Source organism: Podarcis liolepis (genome assembly GCF_965112155.1).
Source record: "Podarcis liolepis genome assembly, chromosome: Z".
In the NCBI taxonomy this organism is placed as follows: Eukaryota; Metazoa; Chordata; class Lepidosauria; order Squamata; family Lacertidae; genus Podarcis; species Podarcis liolepis.
The window spans coordinates 5079433-5100389 of NC_139570.1; the positions used below are offsets into that span (position 1 = coordinate 5079433).

At 46.3% G+C, this 20957-nt stretch overlaps 1 protein-coding gene across 8 annotated transcripts in view; it reads right to left on the minus strand.

Moving 5' to 3' along the window:
* The window catches only part of FGF13 (fibroblast growth factor 13), a 235833-nt gene that overhangs the window by 33351 nt on the left and 181525 nt on the right, over positions 1–20957 (minus strand). For 7 of the 8 annotated variants that reach the window (XM_083486599.1, XM_083486598.1, XM_083486596.1 and 4 more), the window contains one exon: positions 4299–4409. In XM_083486599.1, the coding sequence (XP_083342725.1) occupies positions 4299–4409 (111 nt within the window). Of the gene's footprint in view, positions 1–4298; positions 4410–11316; positions 12659–20957 lie in introns of those variants that run through there. The other variant, XM_083486600.1, reaches the window with a different exon arrangement.

Genomic DNA, 20957 nt, shown 5'->3' on the forward strand with positions numbered 1-20957 from the left:
GTTTAAGATTAGAGAAATGAGACACTGAAATTGACAGCTTTATCCATTCCTACTACTGGGCTATGATTAAAATACAGGCAGGTCGAAACCTTCTTTCTCAAGGTTAACTAAGGGGCCATCTACAAAAGCCCATACGAGTGGCTGGCTGAAAATTACTTCTGTAGGACAGTGGTTTTCTAGGGTGGGGGAAGGAGCTGCATAGATAGGAACCCACCATGGGAGTACACCGTGCTCATAAGACCTCTTTTTGGCAATCTCTCTACCCTGCTGTCATTATCATGGTCATTTTTGCTAGTTCCTAATAGCAATGAGAAGCAGGTTACAAAAAGTTTCTACATGAGGAATGGCCACAACATTTTCTGTAGAGTGTATCATAATTTCAGAGCTTTGGGGGAAATGGTTTTGTTTTTGTTTTTTGGCAGCCATTTATTATGTGGTCTTAACATAAACTTGTCTTCCCAACAGATAATCTAATTATTTATGCTAGCGGTAAAAAGGTTCATTGAAAATGAACACATTTTGTCATACGCAGCATAATTGGTATCACTCCTGGTTCTTCCTTTGGCTACGATGAGCATTTAGCAGCCACCAGATTCAGACTGCTGAGAGAGGTGTCTAGGGGCCTACCCACAATCCATCTGCCTCATCCATCACACATAGGAGGGTGCAGAAATTTGGAGTGGCTGAATGGAAGACTATTCAGATGCACTTCCCAGTAGCATGGGATCATCACAAGAAGAAACAGCTCCCATCATATATGAAACCAAGCAAGGGGGCATGGAGTGAGTCCATCACTGCCAGAAGGAGGACCCTTGTTATTAGGGGAGGGATCACCATCCTGGAGCCAAGCTACTTTTCATCAGGAGATGAGGCTGGGGACTCAGAGTGGAGGGAGAGGGACCATCACTGTGAGCCTTAGAAGTACTTGCACTGGAGAAGCCCTAACAGCCAGTACCCTTCTCTCCACCCTCTGACTCAGGAGACTGCATCTCAGAAGGCCCAGAGCAAGAAGAGTCTCCTTACTCCACCCAAGCAAACCATTGTTGGAGAAGGCTTGGGCTTCTTAAATTAAAGAAGCCATATCTATTGAGGCAGAGGTCCAGCTCCTATAAAAGGCTTGGCCTGTGAGTAGCTGTTGCTGAAGCAACATCTAAGCTGTGTTTTGATGTTGCATTATTCATCCTGAGCCATGGAGCTGTCCATGGTACCTCCCTTGCTTTTGTTGAGACCAGAACTTACATCAAAATAATTCATTAATATAGATTCATTTGATTTACTGTATTTTTTTCTCATGAGTGTGGCTTTGAATTGCTCTGAATTTTGATATATGCTTCTTTTTTTTGGTTAAAAATATTAGTCCAATGTTTGCTTTTGAGTGGGATGTTTGCTGTTAGCTGCATTGGGCTTCACTTTGGAATGAAAAGTGTGGCATAAGCAATAGAGGAGGTGTGGAGAAACTTGGCCCCTTCCACATGCTACAACCCCCACCATCCCTGGCCATTGGCCATGCTTGCTGGGGCTTATGGGAGTTGTGGTTCAGCAACATTTGCTGAGCCAGAAGCTCTCCATCCCTGCAATAAATGGAAGTGAATACGAATAAAACCTAGATAACAGATGTTAGGGGTTGGCAGTGCTCTGAAGAGTGTGTGGTGGAGCCAGGTGACCAGGGGAGTGACCCAGGAGATGGAACCAGCGATTTCCTAGGGTGTCATGCCACCTGCAAGGCAGGAGCTGTGGGAGAAGGGAGAGTCTAGGAAGTCTGAGGCAGAAGAAGGCATGCAGGATGTGGCAGAGGAAGAAGGGGTGGTCCAGGTGAGGGGCGGGCCAGTAGATTCCCCACCTTCCCCTGACAAACTGTGTCCTAGAACCAGGGGGGGAGAAGTCTCAAGTTGCAGGCACACAACCCATAAGAAGGTATATAAGCTGGAAGAGGGAAGGGGCTCTCCTGTTGCTGCAGCTGCACCACAGGACTCAGACCTATGGAGCTCTGCCTAGAATCTAGAAGCATGTGTGCATGTTTATCCAAAGCACCGTGGAAGCTGCTAGAAGTGTTTATCTTGCCAATAAGTAATTAACTATTGGATGTGTGCTTCTTCCTTATCTGGGACTGGCTGTGACAGCAGCACCCTTTGCCCCTCCCCCATTTATTTCCATCCATGTAAGATTTTGCTTAATGTGGAACACAAAGATCTGGTCTAGTTGTTTCACCTTCAAATGTGCAGAGAAGGAGGCAGCTCCCTGAGGAGCAAAGCATGGACAGCGGAGTCCATGCAGCCCTTTGGGTCTCAGAGTTTCAACAATGATTGCATGAACTCTCTCCCTTTAACAAAGCACAAGATGACAGGAGAAGCTTCATTTGCGCTGAGTAATAAATGGTTCAGTCCCCAGCATCTCCAGGTAGAGAGATGGAAAGGCTCCCTGAATAAAAATCTGGGCAGTCGCTGCCAGTCCAATGTAGACAGCACTCAGATAGATGGCCAACTCAACATTAAGCAGCTCCCTATTTTTCTTGCAACCGATTCATGGTGGACAGATCTAGTTGTGACTGACTACCTGTGTTAGGCAAAAGCAGAACAACAGCCGAGTTTTGATGCTGCTGCCACACCCTGCTTGTGCACCACCTTGAAGAATTATTTTACTTATTGCATTTCTATACAACCTATTCAACCAAGCTCTCTGGGCTATTTAAAACCAAGACTAAAATGAAAATACATTTTGCAATAAAACCACATTTTTTTAAAAACAAACACAATGTTTTTAAAATAATATTAATAACAATCCCACACAGAAAAAGTCCAGGAAAAGAAAGCCACCTTAAGCTAGCAGAAAACCAAGCCCCCCCAAACAATTAAATCCACCTTAAAACCCAATAACCTGACAGAAAAATACAAGTGTTTGACAGATCATAATGGAAAAGGCATGGGAGAAGAAGCAGCTTGGTGACTAGCAATGTCATGGCCTGGGTGCCGGGCGAGCCTTTCTGGGGAGGCCATTCCATCCGTGAGGTACCACTACTAACAAAACCCTCTCCCTAGAAATCACTTGCCTTTGGCAAGGAAAACCTAGGGAAGAATCTATTTTCAAGGTGTGCTTGAAAAAAGGCATTTCATTAATTCATTCATTCTATACCACCCTTCAAGGATCACAGGGCAGTTCACAATATAAAAACATAAAAATACAGAACACAATAAAAAGCAAAATAAAAAATATCTCCCTCCTGCCCAGACACACACAGAACCTTCCTGGTTGGCCATGATCAAAAGTCTGAATGCTGACGTGGATGAGCCACTTAAATGGACTTGAATACTTCAAGAGTTTTGACACTTGAGATGTGTACCATTAGGACCCATCCAGTTATTGTGATTGCAATTTGTTTTAAATTGTATTTAATGTTGTATTTTGAATGATTGTGGTCCACCCTGGGACCTTAGGGTGAAGAGTGGGTAGATCGTGGAAGAGGAGGAGAACCTATAAACACAAAAAAAAAAAACAAAAAAAGGAGGCTCTCTTCCAGATCACTGTGCATAACTAATTCAGCTTTCCTACAGCTGATATCTCTGCAAGGACTATGTTCTTGAACTATGAGACCTTTGGGTATTGGGCGGTATTAAATAAAATAAATAATAATAATAAAAAATAATGTTTTTAAAATAATTGTCATGGACACAGACTCCTGAAGGAAAGCTGTGCTGGGATAACTCCCACCCTCCAACAAACAAATGATTCAAAGGGTTATGGACATATTTGTGTAAGGAAAAAACATTTTCCCACTGGATATTTTCACCTGACTAAATCCAACTCTGAAGATAGAGAAGAAAGACTGAAAGCAGAATCAATCTGAGGTCTATCACCAGAGTGTGGAACATGCAAATTTAATGAAGTGGGCTGGTTTCTTCACCCTCTCCCCCACAGTTCTTGGTGGGATCATTTGTTTCTGGTAGCTTTGGAGAAGCAATGGCTTGGATTTATTCCAGGCAAAATGAGGGGGTGAGAAAACTTTCTCCAGGTGGAGAACAAAAACCTAATGAGATCCAAAGCAAAGAGATGATCTCTATGGAGATAACATTTGCACAGGTTTTTCAGAAGCCACCACTACCTCCACTGGTTCATTGAACATTCAAGTGTTTTTGTACAGAAGGTTGAACAGCAAACACACAGACAATAATGATGTTGCCTTGATTCCATCTGCCACATGCTATCTCCAAAACAGCCATTGGATTTGGTGTTGTTGTTTTTTTAAGCCATTCATATGGACTTGTAGACTGCACAAACAAACCATTTCCAAGGTGAATACTCACTGTAGGTACTCTCTTCCTCTTTAGTGCCATCGATAGTTCCATCTGCTTGTAGCTGCAAGTGATACCCTTGTCGGCTGTACAGTTTTGTTACAATGCCTTTAAGCTGTGGTTCTGTAAGAAAACAAACAAGTGGAAAAGATTAACAGTTCAGTTATAAAACTGACATTGCATATGCTTTCAGTGAACAAAAAAGACATGCCTCATTTTTCCAGAGATAAAACTCCCAAGCTAGAAGTTTCACAGCTATTTGTGAGATTGCCGAAACAAATCAGCAAATGGAGGATTGGTGGTCACCACTGACTTGGGGTAAGAAATGCAGGTGGTTTTAAAACACAAATCTTGTGCCAGTGGATCAAAATGCCAGCAGTATGTTACATGGCTGAAGGAGCTAGATCTGATTGCTATTAAGATTAGAAATGTGTTGGCAAGGAAAAGATTCTGCTTTTTAATGAGCTTGAGATTCATCAGCAGTAGAATAAAAAGAGAAGGGAGGAAGGAAAAACACTTCTTAAAATGAGAGGACGTGTGCTAACCAAGAACCAAGCTGAGAGGTATAGTTAGTACCACTGCAGTTCCAATTAACCATTGAGCATCAAGAGACAGAAGTACTAAAATATATGCTATAGGAAGGTAATAGGAAAGAGGGTAAGTGTAAGCAACAATACAGCAGAATTGAACCCAAATTATGTTTTTACTTGGTTTCAAATGGTGTGTGTGTGTGTGTGTGTGTGTGTGTGAGAGAGAGAGAGAGAGAGAGATACTCTACAGTGAATATCTGGAATTTGGCAAGTATTGCGATTCCAGACAAATGTTGAGAATGTCCAAAAACACCAAGGATACACTATCCAAAGTTTAACATTATAATAATAATAATAATAATAATAATAATAATAATAATAATAATAATAATAATAATAATAATAATTTCTTTAAAATGTTTAAACTGGGTTGAATGTTGTATTTTTACATTCCTGTAATCTACCCTGGAATCTTATAGTGAAAGAAGAAAGAGAGAGAGAAGGAAAGAAGAAAGAAAGAAAGAAAGAGGATCTGTCTGTATCCAAAAAGTAGGGAAATCTGTCATTTGTCTTTGAATGTTCCCCAGACATTCATCTGGCATTGTCAACATCCATGTGCAAATGTCAGCATGTGCCACAGTCGGGTGATTCACTGGAAAGTCTATGCAGTCCTCCAGGATTTCGGCATCAAGAACCCGCTGGCTCCTGTCCCCCACCCCCTCAGGTGCCCCTGGCTAGAGCAGAGTGCCCCTTGACTGGGATTAGGGAGCCCAGCAAATGCACACCCATGCCTCCATCTGTAACCTGCTATGCAGTTAAACAGACATATGAACATTTCCGAAACTCATGGGTACAACAACATCCTTGCCATCTTGATGGTTAGTAAATGAGACTGTAAGGCTCAGTCAGAGCATCAGAGGAATGTGAAGACTTGACTGAAGAATGACTTGTGACACAATGAAATGTAGCCTCATGAATGGCACGTTTCTTTCCAGAAAGGGTCAACAAACACCTGCGCCATAGATATGGGGATCTGTGCCTGGGGATTTGTCTGGCTTCATCAATTTTAGTTAGTTTGGGACCTCTGCAGTGAAACAGTGAGAGGTGCAGAAGCAACTGTTGTCCACCTCCAGCCACAGCAAAGAAGCTGTTCCCATCTCGTTCAAGTGGAATCTGGCAGTGATGCATACTGCTTCCCAAAAGCAACCTCAGAACATTAGCAAAGCAGACCAACCTGGTGATGCTGTCAAGCTTATTTAGGGCCTCACCATCCATCATGTCCCTCTTTTAGGTTGCATTTAAGTGGCCTTTAGGATGCAGGTGGTGCTGTGGTCTAAACCACAGAGCCTAGTGCTTGCCGATCAAAATGTCAGTGGTTCAAATCTCCAAAATAGGGTGAGCTCCCGTTGCTCAGTCCCTGCTCCTGCCAACCTAGCAGTTCGAAAGCACGTCAAAGTGCAAGTAGATAAATAGGTGCCACTCCGGCGGGAAGGTAAACAGCATTTCCGTGCGCTGCTCTGGTTTGCCAGAAGCTGCTTAGTCATGCTGGCTACATGACCCAGAAGCTGTACATCAGCTCTTTCGGCCAGTAAAGCGAGATAAGCGCCACAACACCAGAGTCGGCCACAACTGGACCTAACCGTCAGGGGTCCCTTTACCTCTACCTTTAAGTTACCTTTGGAATTTTTGTTTTTTGGAAGCATACCTCTAGAAATGTGATATATTGCGATGACAAATGGGGTTGAAAACACACACATCGTACAGGCACCCACCAGGTTTTGCTACCACTTATCATCAGCCACATACTTAATGGAAGATTTTACAGGTTTGGAAGATTTAGCAAAGCGAAACCAAGGAACGGGGATTTGCTAATTCCGTTTTCCAAAGTACGCTAGAGCATTTACATGCTTGCTCATCCCTTGTTGCTGTGTAACATTTGAAATGGCCCATAGTTATCAGACACACCACAAACTGGATTGCTGATTGTTGGCCCAAAATGCTGTTAAGAACGACCCTCTACTTCCTTTTACAGACTCAGGTCCCTTCACTTGTTTTTTTAAAAAGCATATGTGTACACAGAAGATGTGTCTGTACACGCACATACACAAGAAATGCAGCATATGAAGTTGAGACGTGTGTTTGCAAATACATGTCTTGTACAAGTTCCTTGCACCAGAGAGTGTCATAGCTCCTGGTCAAGTGAGCACAGTTAACCCAGGGATAATAGCTAGGCAGTGCATGAAACAACTCTTAGTTCTTCAGCTGGTTAAGAACAACTGGAATATTTAATGGTTGCGAGTTTGGTGATTTATTTATTTTTTAGAAAAGTAAAACCAGAAGAGAGGGAATTGGCTTGTTCCCCTTTCTGCATTTAGATGCTTGCTCGTTCCTCCCCACCCACCCAGGTGCATCCCTTGTCTCACACATTTTATACAGAAGACCAGCCTTACAAAAGAGTGATAGGAAAGTACTGGTGGCAACAGCAACCTGGAGCAAATGCACAGATTTGCAAAGGGATACTAGTGATAGAGTGGGCAGCCTTGGAAAAGAGAGCGCTCCACCAATGCACTATCTGAGCCAAACCAACATTACAGGGTTGTTGAGAGGATAAAGTGGGATAATACCATCTAGGATCACAGAATCATAGAACTGCAGAGATAGAAGGGACCGTGAAGATCCTCTAGACCAACTCCCTGCAATGCAGGAATCTTTTGCCCAACATGGGGTTTGAACCCACAACCCTGAGACTGAGTCCCATGTTCTACCAACTGAGCCATCTCAGTCAGTCCGCAATGGGCATATGCGTGGCCCTGAACTACTTTGGCATAGTTAGTGGGTGGCTAGGAATAAGACAGATTCACATGAAAATGTGGGATGCGACAATGATGCATAAACACAACGGGAGTTGGGTAAGGTTATCTCTCCATCCCTCGCAACTCCATCCTCATGTAACATATCCTGAGTGGGTATGCAGGGGGTGTATGAAATATGGGAAGATTCATGTATACAGATGACAGGGTTGTGTGTGGAAATAAATGGAGCTCATAAGCCAAACTGCATGTGTGCATTCTCTGAGTAAGTCACCGATGGTTGATGTTGGGGGTGGCGAAGGGCCACAGCTCTGTGGCAGAGCATCTGTTTTGCATGCAGAAGGTCCTGGGTTCAATCCCCAGATAGGATTCCTGCCTGTAACCCTGGACAGCCACTGTCTGCCAGTGTAGACAATACTGTGCTAGATGGGCTAATGGTTTTACTTTCTCCTATCTACCATCTAAACCAGGGGTTGTCAACCTGGTCCCTACTAGTGGGCGTTTCAGGATTCTAGGTGGGCGGCAGGGGGTTCTACGGCACAAGCTGAATCCTCCTTCCATCAAGCACTGGTGGGCAGTAAGGAAATTTTACCATCAAGAAAGATGAATTAGTGGGCGGTAGGTATAAAAAGGTTGACTACCCCCTGATCTAGGCAAATGAGGAAAGGCGGTAGCTCAGAGGTACCTCGAGTTACAAACACTTCAGGTTACAAATGTATCTGCATTCAGAAAGTCCCAGGTTCAATCCCTAGCATCTTCAGGTTGGGCTGGGATGGAATAACCCCTGCCTGAAAACCTGGAGAACCACTGCCAGTCAGAGTAGACAATGCTGAGCTACATAGACCTAGGTGGCTTCTTATGTTGCTGATGCGCAAACATACATCTCAAGTGAGTGCAGAAATCTGGAACAGCAGAGAAATCCAGGATGGTACATGAATAAGGTAGAGACAGAAGATGTCATTCACCATTGTGTCCATGGTGCTGGGTGCACAAAGAGAGACACATTCTTGGCATGCCAATTCCTTTGTGTGTGTAGAAAATTAAAAAAAAAAACCTCCATAAGAAACTGAAATCAGCCATTGTCAAAAATGCACAGGAACTTAGGAATGGAAACAAGCGTAGGTAATCCTAAGGACAGTTACAAGTGTGTGGGAAAGGAAAGGAAACTGGTGCCTGTCTATATTAGTGAGTGTGCAAGATGCTCAGAAGGCATAACAAGAAGTCCTTTAGTAAGCATAAGAAAAGGAGGAAAGAAAGAAAGAAAGGGGCTGAAGATCTGAGGCAGAGCAATGAAAGGAAAAAGAGGGAGATCAGGGACTGGGGCGTTTAAAGCACTGGAAATCAAAGAGAAGTCAGAGCAGTGGAATGAACAGAGTCCCGAACTTAGAGCAAGGAGATCCAGGTTCAAATCCCCAGTCATCTGTGAAGCTTACTGGGTGATCTGAGCCAGTCACCCCCCCTCAGCCCAGAGTACTTTACAGGGCTGTCGTAAGGATAAAATGAGGCTGGGCTGTTGCCCACCTCTGAGCTCCTCCGAGGAAGGGCAGAATGCAACTGCAACCAAGGCTGTGTATACACCATATATTTAAAATAAGCCCCCCTCCTGCCACAAAAAATGAAGAATCCTGGGAACTGCAGCTACAGTTCCCAGCACCCTTAAACTACAGTTCCAAATATTCTTTCGGAAGGTGTTTTAAAGGTGTTGCCACAACAAAAAAGGTGGATTTGGGTAACTAATTATTACCATTGGTATTTGAATGCTTGGCTTTCCATTGGCTCAATCAGCCATTATGTTTTGCTGTATGGAAGAGCATAATGATCAGTTGGTTATGTGTCAATTGCCACGTTTCTCTCCCAATACATGGATCAGAAAGCAGAGATGTGCCAATCATATGTTACAGGAAGCCCATCTGTGTCAGAAAGCACATGGAACTTGTGCATAGATACTCATTTGTTTAATTTGATTGTGTGTTGTTGCTGCAACATGGGTGGAGGGGAGCACCACCCATGTGCGAAACATGTCCGAACATACCAGTCCCCCTGATGTATCAGAGATGTACCTGACCCAAAAGCAAAATCAACCTGATACTTCTATGACTCACAGACACTGCAAGCAGCAGTTGTCGCTGGTGTCTGATACTCAGAGGTATACCACCTTTGAATATGGAGGTTTGTTTTCACTATTGTGGTCAACACCCGCTGTTACACTCCACACATCCAACCACAGAAGAGCCATGGTAGCTCCTGGCTGCCACCATACAATGGCCAGACAATGCGCCAAGAGGCCCCATGCAACCAGCCAACACTTGCATCCTGCTCCATTAAAGGAGCATCAGAAACTGGCTTACACTGAGTCAGAACACTGGCCCAACTAGCTTAGTACTGTCTACACTGACCGGCAGCATTTTTTCAGGGTTTCAGACAGGGAGTCTCTCCAGACCTATTTGGAGATGCCAGGAATTGAACCTGGGACCTTCTGCATGCAAAGCAGAGATTCCACCACTGAGCCATGGTCCTTTCCCACACTACAAAGGGCTGCAACTAATCAGGAACTGTTGCAAATATACTGTTTCTTTTCTTTTCTTTTTAAACACCCTTTGTTCCCTCCTGAGCATGCAGGTCACAAGCCCCAGTGGCCACATAAGAAGATGGTTTTGATCCACATTGGGGTGGGGTTGCAGATCAGTAGTGCAGCCTGGGTTGAAGGTCCCCAACTCACTCCTTGGCATTCTCAGCCCAGAGCAGAATCAGAATCAGAGCAGAAATGACTGGAATGGATGGACTAATGTCTGCCTCTCATATAAGGCAGCTGCACAGGCTCCTACAGTATTTGCTCACATCTCCCCCTCCCCCCCCCGTAGGAAAATCAGAATGCCTGGTGTTGGTCCCCCACAGAGAACCCTGCAGGACCACAGCAAAAGGGTCCATCTAACTCAGCATCCCGTTCCCCACAGTGGCCAGTCAGACACTTATGGGAAAGCCGTGAAGCAAGGGAGTGAAGGCAAGAGCCCTCTCCTGCTCTTGCTCCTCAGCACCTGATATTCAGAGGCATTCTGCTCTTGTACATGGAGGGTCAAATTCTTGTGTTTAAGAAGAACGGAAGGAAAGCCCTCTTGTTGCAGACTGAGGATCCAGCTTCCATCTCCTAACAAAAGCTAGGCAGATGCCTCCAAAAGGCCCAGAAGCAGGGGGACTTCCAAGCAATAGCCCTCTCTAACACATTCAACAGTATTCTGACATAAGGAGCTGCCTTTATACCAAGGCAGACCACTGGGTCCATCTAGCTCAGTATTGTCCACACTGACTGGCAGTGGCTCTCTAGGGTTTCAGGCAGGGGACATTCCCAGCCCTACCTGGAGATGCCAGGGAATGAACCTGGGACCTTCTGCCCGCCAGGCAAATGCTCTACCTCTGAGTCTTTCCACAAGGGGCATTAGACACCAGAGTCCAAAGAGCCACCAAGACTAACAGAGCTCACCTCTCCCCAGTGATAGGAGCATCAGAACAGGAGACCAGAGGTCCAGCTAGTCCAGAACCCTCCAATCGCAGTGGCCTATCAGATGCCTTACAAGAAAGCCTACAGCTGGGCAGGGAACCAAACAGCCCACCCCGGTTTTCGCAGGGGTCCATATCTCCCCAACCCGGAGCAAGCCTGCCACCCCTCGCCTCCCCCACCAGCGACCAGCCCACCTGGTTTCCTCCTCCGCCTTTTCTTGGAGCCGAATAGCTTGACCCTGGAGAAGACGCTGAGCTTCTTCTTGTCGGCACAGCTGGTCTTGGTCTTGCTGGGGCTGCTGACACATTTGCAGGCGTTGGACTTCTCCCGCTCCCTCGCTTGCCTCTTTTGTCGGATCAGGGAGCTGGCGATGGCTGCTGCCATAGCCGCCACCCTGGAGGGTCAGACGTCGGGGCTGCGGGGGCTGCCTGCGGGGGGAGCCCCCAGCATGCTGCTCTCGCCTCCCCTCGGAAAAAAATTAATAAACGACGCGAGGCCTGGCGTGACAGGAGGCCAGGCCACCTCCCGCCTCGCAAGAAAGGTGGGGCAGCCGCCTGTTGGGGGCCACGCGGGGAGCGGTGCGTCCGTGCGCCTTTCGGTTTGGGGAGCTGCCCCGACTATGCCGCCCAACCCCGATCCCTTCCTGTGGGTAGAGTAGAGGGAAAGGGGTGGAAAAGAATCCTCCTCAAACTTGGCCCCGGACTGAAAAGTTGCCTGCCCACTCAGCGAAGAGAGGAAGCCAACAGGTCCCTCGACGTCTCCGAATGCTCCCTTGGCGCAGCATTGGGGCTGTCGGGCCCTGAGGGCGCCTCGCGCCGAAGCTTCGTCCCCTTTCCCCTTTCTTTCGACCACTGGCAGTCACCCCTTTAGGAACTCGGAGGGAGACAGGGAGGTGGAGAGAAAGAGAGAGGCACGGGGAGCGCCCGGGCTGCTGTCCGTTCCCTTCTTGGAAATGCGGGCACCAGTTGTGGCGTCTTCTTCAGTAAGTTCTCCAAGCTGCTGCTGCTGCGTGCGGGGCTGTCCGGGTCCCTCGGGGAGCGCCAGCGGATTGGCACGGGCTCTCCTCAAACCGGGAGCGGTAGCCGCAGCATCTCCCAAATCCTCCTCCTGGCTTTGGCGTGTTTTCGGATGGAAGATTGGGAGGGGGGTGCGGGTGAGAGAAGCTGGGTTTTCCTTCGACAGCAGCACCTGCAAAAAAAGGCAGCAGCAGGACTAACGGAGGCTGCGCTCTCTTTGCCAGGAGCCGCACGGCGACGCAGCAAAGCCCCTCAGCAGCACAGCTCAGCAACCCCCTCCTTTTCAGCAAATGCAGAAATCGGACTAGGAGCGAAGGGAGCCGGGGAGGAGGATGAAGCACAAGAAGAAGAAGAAGGGGAGGGGGCGAAGCAGCTTGGAGGCAGACGCAGCTGTGGCTAGAGGAGGCGGCCGTCTCCCTGGGTAGGTAGAGAGGCGGGGGGGGGGGAGGGCGAGGACGGCCCCTCTAAGCAAGAAGCGCCTCTCGGTGGGGAAAGAGGCAGCAGACACCCAAACAGACGTGACTTGCGTTAGAAAGAACTTCGAAGAGCTAGGATGCCGAGTGGCAGGGGAAAGGTGGGGGCGGGGGCACGCGTCGTGAGAAACCCGTCAGGCGGGCACGCTTGGGAGGCGATGGGTGTCCAGGGAAAAGGAGCAGGAGGAGGACTCAGCGGTTGGCTCGGAGCAAACGGTCCACCTTTGAATCTTGCACTTGCATCTTACTCGTTCTCATCCTGTGGGGAAGCTCACACCAGCAAGGCGTTAAGCCAGCAGAAGACAATAAAAAAAAAATAAGGAGGAGAAGGATGGTGGGTTGGCAAACCCCACAAAATATGTACCCAAATTTAGCCACATGCCCTCACCTCAGAACACAGTGATAAAAGAACTGGTTGCAGTGCCCCAGGAAAGGAAACCAATCAGGGTCCTTCTGGGTTTTAAGAAGGGGCAAGGAGCTAGTTCCTCAGGAAGGTTTTCCCAAAACTGGGGAAGGCTTTCCCTGCAGCATGATTTTGGTGAGGGGGTGATTATAAGCTCCTAGTAAGCAGAGACCTTTTGCCTCTCCAATTTTGCTTTTGAGTTTTCTCCGTACGCCTGCAGAGCTGACTTGCTTCCCCATTCCAACATGTGAAAAGTGGCCTTGCTTTCCATTTCCAAATATTAGCCGGGTAGCAAACAGGGGCAGTTTAAAATAAACCCTTAGTGATTTCTTGAATGCAGAGAAGCCAGGCAAAAAATTCCATCAAAACGTTCAAACAACAGAATCTGGATTGAAGTGTGTGGTTCTTCTGAGAAATCAGAACACTGATCTAAAAACAGCTGGCTGTCGAGCTTTTGACCAATCAGCCGCATGTTCATCCAGAATGAGGAAATGGTCTTTCTTGCCATAAGCACATTATTGAGTGTTTGACTTCCTCACTACATCTGTGTCCTCTCGAACAGCTAAGCCCTTCTTGCCAAGTCATCTCCTGAGATGTCATCAAAGCCAAATACACAGACGCAGGGTTGGTTGCAGGGCTTCAAGACTACTGATCCTGTGATGCTGTGAACACTGGACAAAGTATGCACATACCAGGACAGTGCTTACAGAAAGAATCAAAGAAGTTGGAAGAGACCCCGAGGGTCATCCAGCCCAACCCTCTGCAATGCAGGAATCATAGCTAAAGAATCCATGACAGATGGCCACCCAACCTCTGTTTAAAAACGTCCAGTGAAGGAGATTGAGCCATCTTATCTACAAGATACTATAATGCATCCAGTTCCAAGCAGAAACTTGTGTGATGATAACTGGGACCCAAATTACAAAGAGAAATTGAGACAGGCAAAAGTGAATTGATTCATTTGTCGTACTCTCGGTCATCACCTGCCTTCTCATGCCACCATTGCAAGAAGCCTCTGTTATGATCAACAGCCACTCCTTTCTTCTTTCTCAGAAATTTCTTCTGCCATCTTCAGGGAACCAGTGAAGTTGTCAGAGTGTCAGACAAGGACCTTGGAGACCAACTTTCAAATCCCACTTTGGTAATGAAGCCATCTGTGTGACTTGGGTCAGTCATCATCTCTTAGCCTGACCTACCTCACAGGGTCGTTGTGAGGAAAGAACAGGGAGGCGAGTACTATGTATACTGCTTTGAGTTCCTTTGGAGGAAAGGTGGAATACAAATGTAATAATAAAACAATAAAAAGAGTAAGTTTTTGAGATCTTCAGTGAAGGTCTAGGCACATCAGAGGGGAGCAATTCAAATGCAGAGCCTGCCCGCCCACACCTGAGAATGGAAACAGTGATTGCATCAAGGCTTGCAGCTGGTATTGCGAAAGTGCAAATTGTTGTTGTTAATTCAATTTATATACTGCCCCTTATCCAAAGATCTGCGGGCAGTGTACAACATTAAAAAGATAATTTACATAGCATAATAATGAAAGCCAATCATAGAAACAGTTATAACAACAGTCTCCCCCCCCCAACCCAACATTTATTTATTTATTTAAAGAAACATGGATAGTTTAATGGCCAAAGAGGAATGTTTTCGCCTGCAGCTTAAAGATATGTAATGATGGCACATGAAAAAGGGCCTCAGATGATGATCACAGGGTTAGGGTCGGTTCATATGGGGAGAGGTGGTCCTTGAGGTATTGCGGTCCTGAGCCATTTAAGGCTTTATAGGTCAAAACTAGCACTTTGAATTGGGCCTGGGAACTAATTGGCAGCCTGTGCAGTCAGGCCAGCATCAGGGTAATATGCTCAACTTGTCTTTCCCCAGTGAGGAACTTGGCCATCAAATTTTGCACCAGCTGAAGTTTCCAAACCATCTTCAGATGCAGCCCCACAAATGACATGTTGCAGCAATCAAATATGTAGTTCAGTGGCGTTATTAAGAAAGAATGTTGGTTTGCGATCAACAGCTAGGCACTTTTCTCCAGTTTTTACACATAGGCAACTGAAAATCACTCTGCAAAATCCAAGACTTGTCGATAGGTTTATGTCATTTCATGCATAATTCACAGGGTTAAGCTTATATTGGTAAAACCAACTGCTCACCTAGACTCCTCTGACAGCCACTGTGTTATAATGGCTAGAGTTTAGGGACAAAATGGGTCCAGATTCCAGTCCCTGGTCAGACAAGTTGATTCTTTGGGTAGCTACAATCTTTTTTTTAAGGTTAGCTGACCTCAGGTTTATTGTGGGACTAAACAGGAGTGACCACGAGCACATCAGTGCAAGGCCCTGATTCAAAATTCAACAAATCGGTGGCTTCAAAGAGACAAAGTGGCAATGGTGTTTTGGGGAGCTGTTTTAAAAATATTTTATTATGCTTATATATACCACACTTACTCCATAGTAAGTCCAGGGCAGTGGAGGAAGCAATTAAAATACCATAATTTACAACAGGGGTGGGAAGCCCCTAGCCTGGGAGCTAATATATGTGCCACCCAGGACACGCCAAAAGCCACACTCCCTCACGCTAGGAGACATCCTTCACCAGCCTGCTCTGCACCCTTCCTCAGTGCTTTGCCTGACTGGTCTGTGCCCTTGAACTATGCAAATGCCTCTTGCTTGACTGTTTGAAGGACAGAGAAGGGTATTTGTGTGTTCATGTGTACACACACTGACTTTTGTATGGCTGGAATGTGTGATTTGCTTTATTCTGAACTATTTAGATAGTTATTTTATACTGTATACTTTGTTTTGCACGACTTTTTTTAAAAAAATGTTAAGTGGTATACACACTTGCTAGCTAAATAAGAAAGAAAGAAAGAAAGAAAGAAAGAAAGAAAGAAAGAAAGAAAGAAAGAAAGAACAGGCTTCAAAGGGGTTGAGCCCCTTGGAGAGCCCCTTAGTACCTCACGGTAAGATGAAAGCTGTGTACGAGAGTCCCTGGCTGTCATGCATGGCAATTAAAGAGATGCCTTTCAAGATGCCAAGTTGCCAAGATCCATTCCCACTGGCAGTAGCCAGGAATCATCAATGCTACATTTGCAAGGCTGCCAAATGACAGTGTAAGTGCATAATGCCAAAACCGTTCCCGTATTTCTCTTTGCATGGATAAAATGAAGTGTGGTTAATTCAGCCTAACATTACAGACATGGCTGTTTCAGTAAATGACAGCCCCACTAGGGACACGCTGTTCACAGAGGGACTTCTCTTTTGCTTTTGGAGTCACCCACAGTTCCAAATCAAATTGCTAGCCATTCTAACATTTACGAAGTTTGTTCGGGATTATTCAGGAGCAGGAGTTGCAATAGGCTGGGTACGGGGAGGTGCAGGAGACGTGTGGGTTGTTAGGAACCAAGAGACATTATCACATGTCCCATCTGCACTATACCTTTTAAATAAGAAACATGCCACTTTAAACAAGCATGGCTCTGCTCCCCCCCCCCCCCGAGAATACTGGAAACTAGTTTTGTTAGGACACCCCTGTGTCTACAGTTCTCAGAGTGAGTTACACACCAGTCACTCTTCCTTGAGAACTTTGGGAACTGTAGCTCTGTGAGGGGAAGAGTGGAGCCCAAGAGGCCACAGCAGCCATAACAAGCTACAGTTCCCATGAGTTTTTAATGCGCTATGATGCTGCTTTAAATGCATGGTGCAGATGGGGTGACTGTTCAAGAACATATTCCAGGCAGGCAAAAGCACTCAAGGATGCTGATGAGGGGCTTGGTTTTAGCCCCCGGGCCTGAGGATCCCCCCTCCAGTTATTATAGAGTACTTTCAGATGTTTAAGCACTTCACATACATTGTTGTACAATCCTTACAATGTCCCTATCAGGTAAAGGTAAAGGGACCATTAGGTCCAGTCGTGGCCGACTCTGGGGTTGTGGCACTCATCTCGCTTTATTGGCCGAGGGAGCCAGCGTACAGCTTCCAGCATGACTAAGCCACTTCTGGTGAACCAGAGCAGCACACGGAAACGCTGTTTACCTTCCACCGGAGCGGTACCTATTTATCTACTTGCACTTTGACGTGCTTTCGAACAGCTAGGTTTGCAGGAGCAGGGACCGAGCAACGGGAGCTCACCCCGTCGCAGGGATTTGAACTGCCGACCTTCTGATCGGCAAGCCCTAGGCTCTGTGGTTTAGAGACAGCACCTCCCGCAGTGCCACCCGCTTCCCTATCAGGTAGGCCAGCATTATCCTCAGACTGCAGATGGGCATATTAAATCTGGAGTTAAATGAGATCTAGAGCTTTGGTTCACATGCTATATAACAGGCATGTCCAACCAGCAGATCACGATCTACCAGTAGATCCCCGGCTGATCCTGGTAGATCGTGGGACCCTTATCAATCATGGGATTAAATAAAGTTTACCAAAAGTTAACAAATAAAAGCTGAAGAATTCTGGGCAATCCTACCCCCCAAAAGTTCAACAACTCTGGGCAATCCACCCACCCCACACAAGCTCCTCCTCTCTCCAATGACAATGGGTACACCAGAGTAGATTGCAGTCTTTTGGGAGTTGGATGTGCCTGCTACATAACAATAGCGACAACAATAATGCATTTCTGTTTAGCAAAAGAGAACAGGTACGTTTGGCCACCAAGGACAACATACAAGTACTTTGTTGCCTCTGTGCTACCTTGTGAATGTCAAAATAAGAAAAAATGTTATTTTACAGTGTGCTCATCCAACACAAGAAAACAACTCCTCATCGACTTCCCTTTCATATTCAAGCCAGAAGCTCATTGGTAGTTTGTCAACGGGAATTAAGAGGATGAACATTTATTACAATCATTTTTGAAAAGAAGTGTTGCATTTATCTCTTCCTAAGAAATAGGACAGAAAAGTTGTTTTCAGATGATGCCATCAATTTGAGGTTTTAGCAGTGGAATCTATAGCTGGAATGGAGGAAGACTAAATGCATTCTGATGCATTAAACTCTGCATGGACAATGGACTCACTGTAATATTGTGGTTGAAACTCTATGCACAAAACACAATGCAACTCTTACAAACACACACACCAGTTTGTAATATTTCCCCTGTGCCTCCTCCCTTATAAGCAAAACCCACAACCACAACAAAACAACTTTGGGTTAGGAGAACAACAAGCTTTTAGGCCAGGGATGAGGAGCTTCCAAGGTCTTCCTGATGTTGTTGGACTGCACCTTCCATCAACACCAGCCAGGGTGGCCAATGGTCAGAAATGATGAAAACTGAAGTCCAACAACATCTGGGGAACAAAAGGCCTTCACTAGGAAGATATTATGCAACCATTCATCCTTTGTTTTCTTTTCACGTTCCAAATTTGCCTTTTGATTTCAAATGCATGAGTCACAAACAGAATTGTAGAGTTGGAAGAGACCCCAAATATCATCTAGTTCAAACTCCTGCAACGAAGGAATTTTATCCATGACAGATGGCCACCCAACCTCTGCTTACAAAGCACCAAGGAAGGTGAGTCTACCACATCCTGAGGGAGACTGCTCTACTGTTGAACAGCTCTTATGGTCAGAAAGTTCTTTCTTATGTTTATTCAGAATCTCACTTCTTGGAGCTTGAATCCATTGGTTTGAGTCCTACCCTCCAGAGCAGGAATAAAAAAAAGTTTGCTCCATATCCCACATGACAACCCTTTAGATATTGGAAGATGCCTATCACAACTCCTCTCAGTCTTGTCTTTTCTAAAAATACCCAACCCTACCATTCATCATCAGGCTTAGTTTCCAGACCCTTATTCATCTTGGTCACCCTCCTCTGCACACCTTCCAGTTTGTCAGTATCCTTAAGTTGTGGTGCCCAGAACTGGACACAGTACTCCAGCTGGGGTCTGACCAAGGCAGAGTAGAACAGGAGTATTATTTCCCTTAATCTGCACTCTAGACTTCTGTTGATGCAGCCTAGTATAGCATTAGTTTTTCTTGCTGCTGCATCACACTGTTGACTCATCTTAATTAGTGGTTTACTAAGACTCCTAAATGGGACGCGGGTGGCGCTGTGGGTAAAACCTCAGTGCCTAGGGCTTGCCGATCGCATGGTCGGCGGTTCAAATCCCCACGGCGGGGTGAGCTCCCGTCTTTCAGTCCCAGCTCCTGCCCACCTAGCAGTTCGAAAGCACCCCTAAGTGCAAGTAGATAAATAGGTACCGCTTTCTAGCGGGAAGGTAAACGGCGTTTCCGTGTGCTGCGCTGGTGCCAGCTCGCCGGAGCAGCTTCGTCACACTGGCCACGTGACCCGGAAGTGTCTCCGGACAGCACTGGCCCCCGGCCTCTTAAGTGAGATGGGCACACAACCCTAGAGTCGGACACGACTGGCCCGTACGGGCAGGGGTACCTTTACCTTTTAAGACTCCTAGACCCTTTTCACATACACTACTGGCAAGATTGCTGAAACATTCACAAAATTTGCTCTGAAGGTCTAATGTCTACCTGCAATTTTGGTACTACTAGACATTCAGCAGAATGATAGAATCATGGTTCCCTTCTATTGTATGTTGCCATGTCACAGTGTGACATCTCTGCACATTGTGCCACTGGTTTTAATGGATGCTATGTTGTCTTCCTGTGTTCTGTTCTGCCCTAAAGTACATGGCTCTGTTATGATTCGGCATAACCATCAGCTACAGAGACCAGAACATGAGCAACAGTGTTAAGACTATGACTCTTTAAAGACCTCAAGAGGAATTCAGCATAGGGCTAAGTCCTTTAGCAGTGTACTAGTGGAATGGCTTGTGCAAAGGATGGTGCAGCGAGCCAGCATGGTTCTCATGGCTGACTGTAGCCCCAATACTTCCTACTAGCATAACTGTTCTGCTAGAATCAACCATGATTCTTGCCCTTATGCTAGCGCAACTGTTCTTGTGCTGACGGTTAGAGAACATTGAGTCAGGGCCCTCAGTCATTAGTCCTTCATCTGGGAACAAGATGTGCTCTCAGGCAACAACCTGATGTCCTTCAGAGTCTATAACAAAGCGCTGTTTGTTACAGTAGTACAGGGATGGGAGAAATAGTCTCATATCGAGGGCTATGCTTCCTTATGGGCAAACTTCCAAGGGTGACATGCCTCTACTGAGTATGGCTAAAGTATGCAGAGTATGGTAGACTACATCCCAGCTGCACAAAAGTCTAAGATTTCTACACCCCAACACACACACCCCTCCATCCTCCATCCAAACAAACAAGCAAAAGGTATTGTCACAGTTCTAGAACATAACCCAGCTAGGCAAAAGCAATCAAAGAGGTAATGGAACAGTGCCTGAGTGTGGCATTGCCTGGGCAGGATGTGGGAATGGATTTAGATACCAGGAGCGGACATATTGTTTAGCTATGATCCTTCCTTGCTTATGTTAGTGAGATCAGCAGAGGAGCATCCTTTATAGCTTTAAACTTGGAAGCTAAGACAAGGTTGATTTAACCTCCTAGAAACAGTAATCCAGGATGCCTTAAAACAGACTGGATTTTCCTGGTATTACTGTATATACTCGTGTATAGGCCGACTTTTTCAGCACAATTTTTATGCTGAAAAAGCTTCCCTCAGCTTATACTTGAGTGAGGGTCTCACCCAAGCACATTTCCAGCAGCCCCTCGTCGGAGCAAGCTGTTTGCTGCCGCCACTCGTGCCGCCGCCACTCTGCCAAGCCCTTGCGAGTGGCGGAGGCTGTTGCCGGCAGAGGAGGAGCCCTTTCAGACTACTTGTTCTTCCTCCACCACTGCCACCACCAGCCTCTTGGCAGCACCCTAGGTAGGCAGCACCCTAGGTAGGACGGGAGGGGCCGGGGGAGAGAGAGAAGCCCCCTCTGCCGTGTGTGCATGCGTGCACATACACATGCACTCCAGCCCACCAGGAGGTTTGTGGTGTGGTGAACCGGCTTATACTTGAGTCAATAAGTT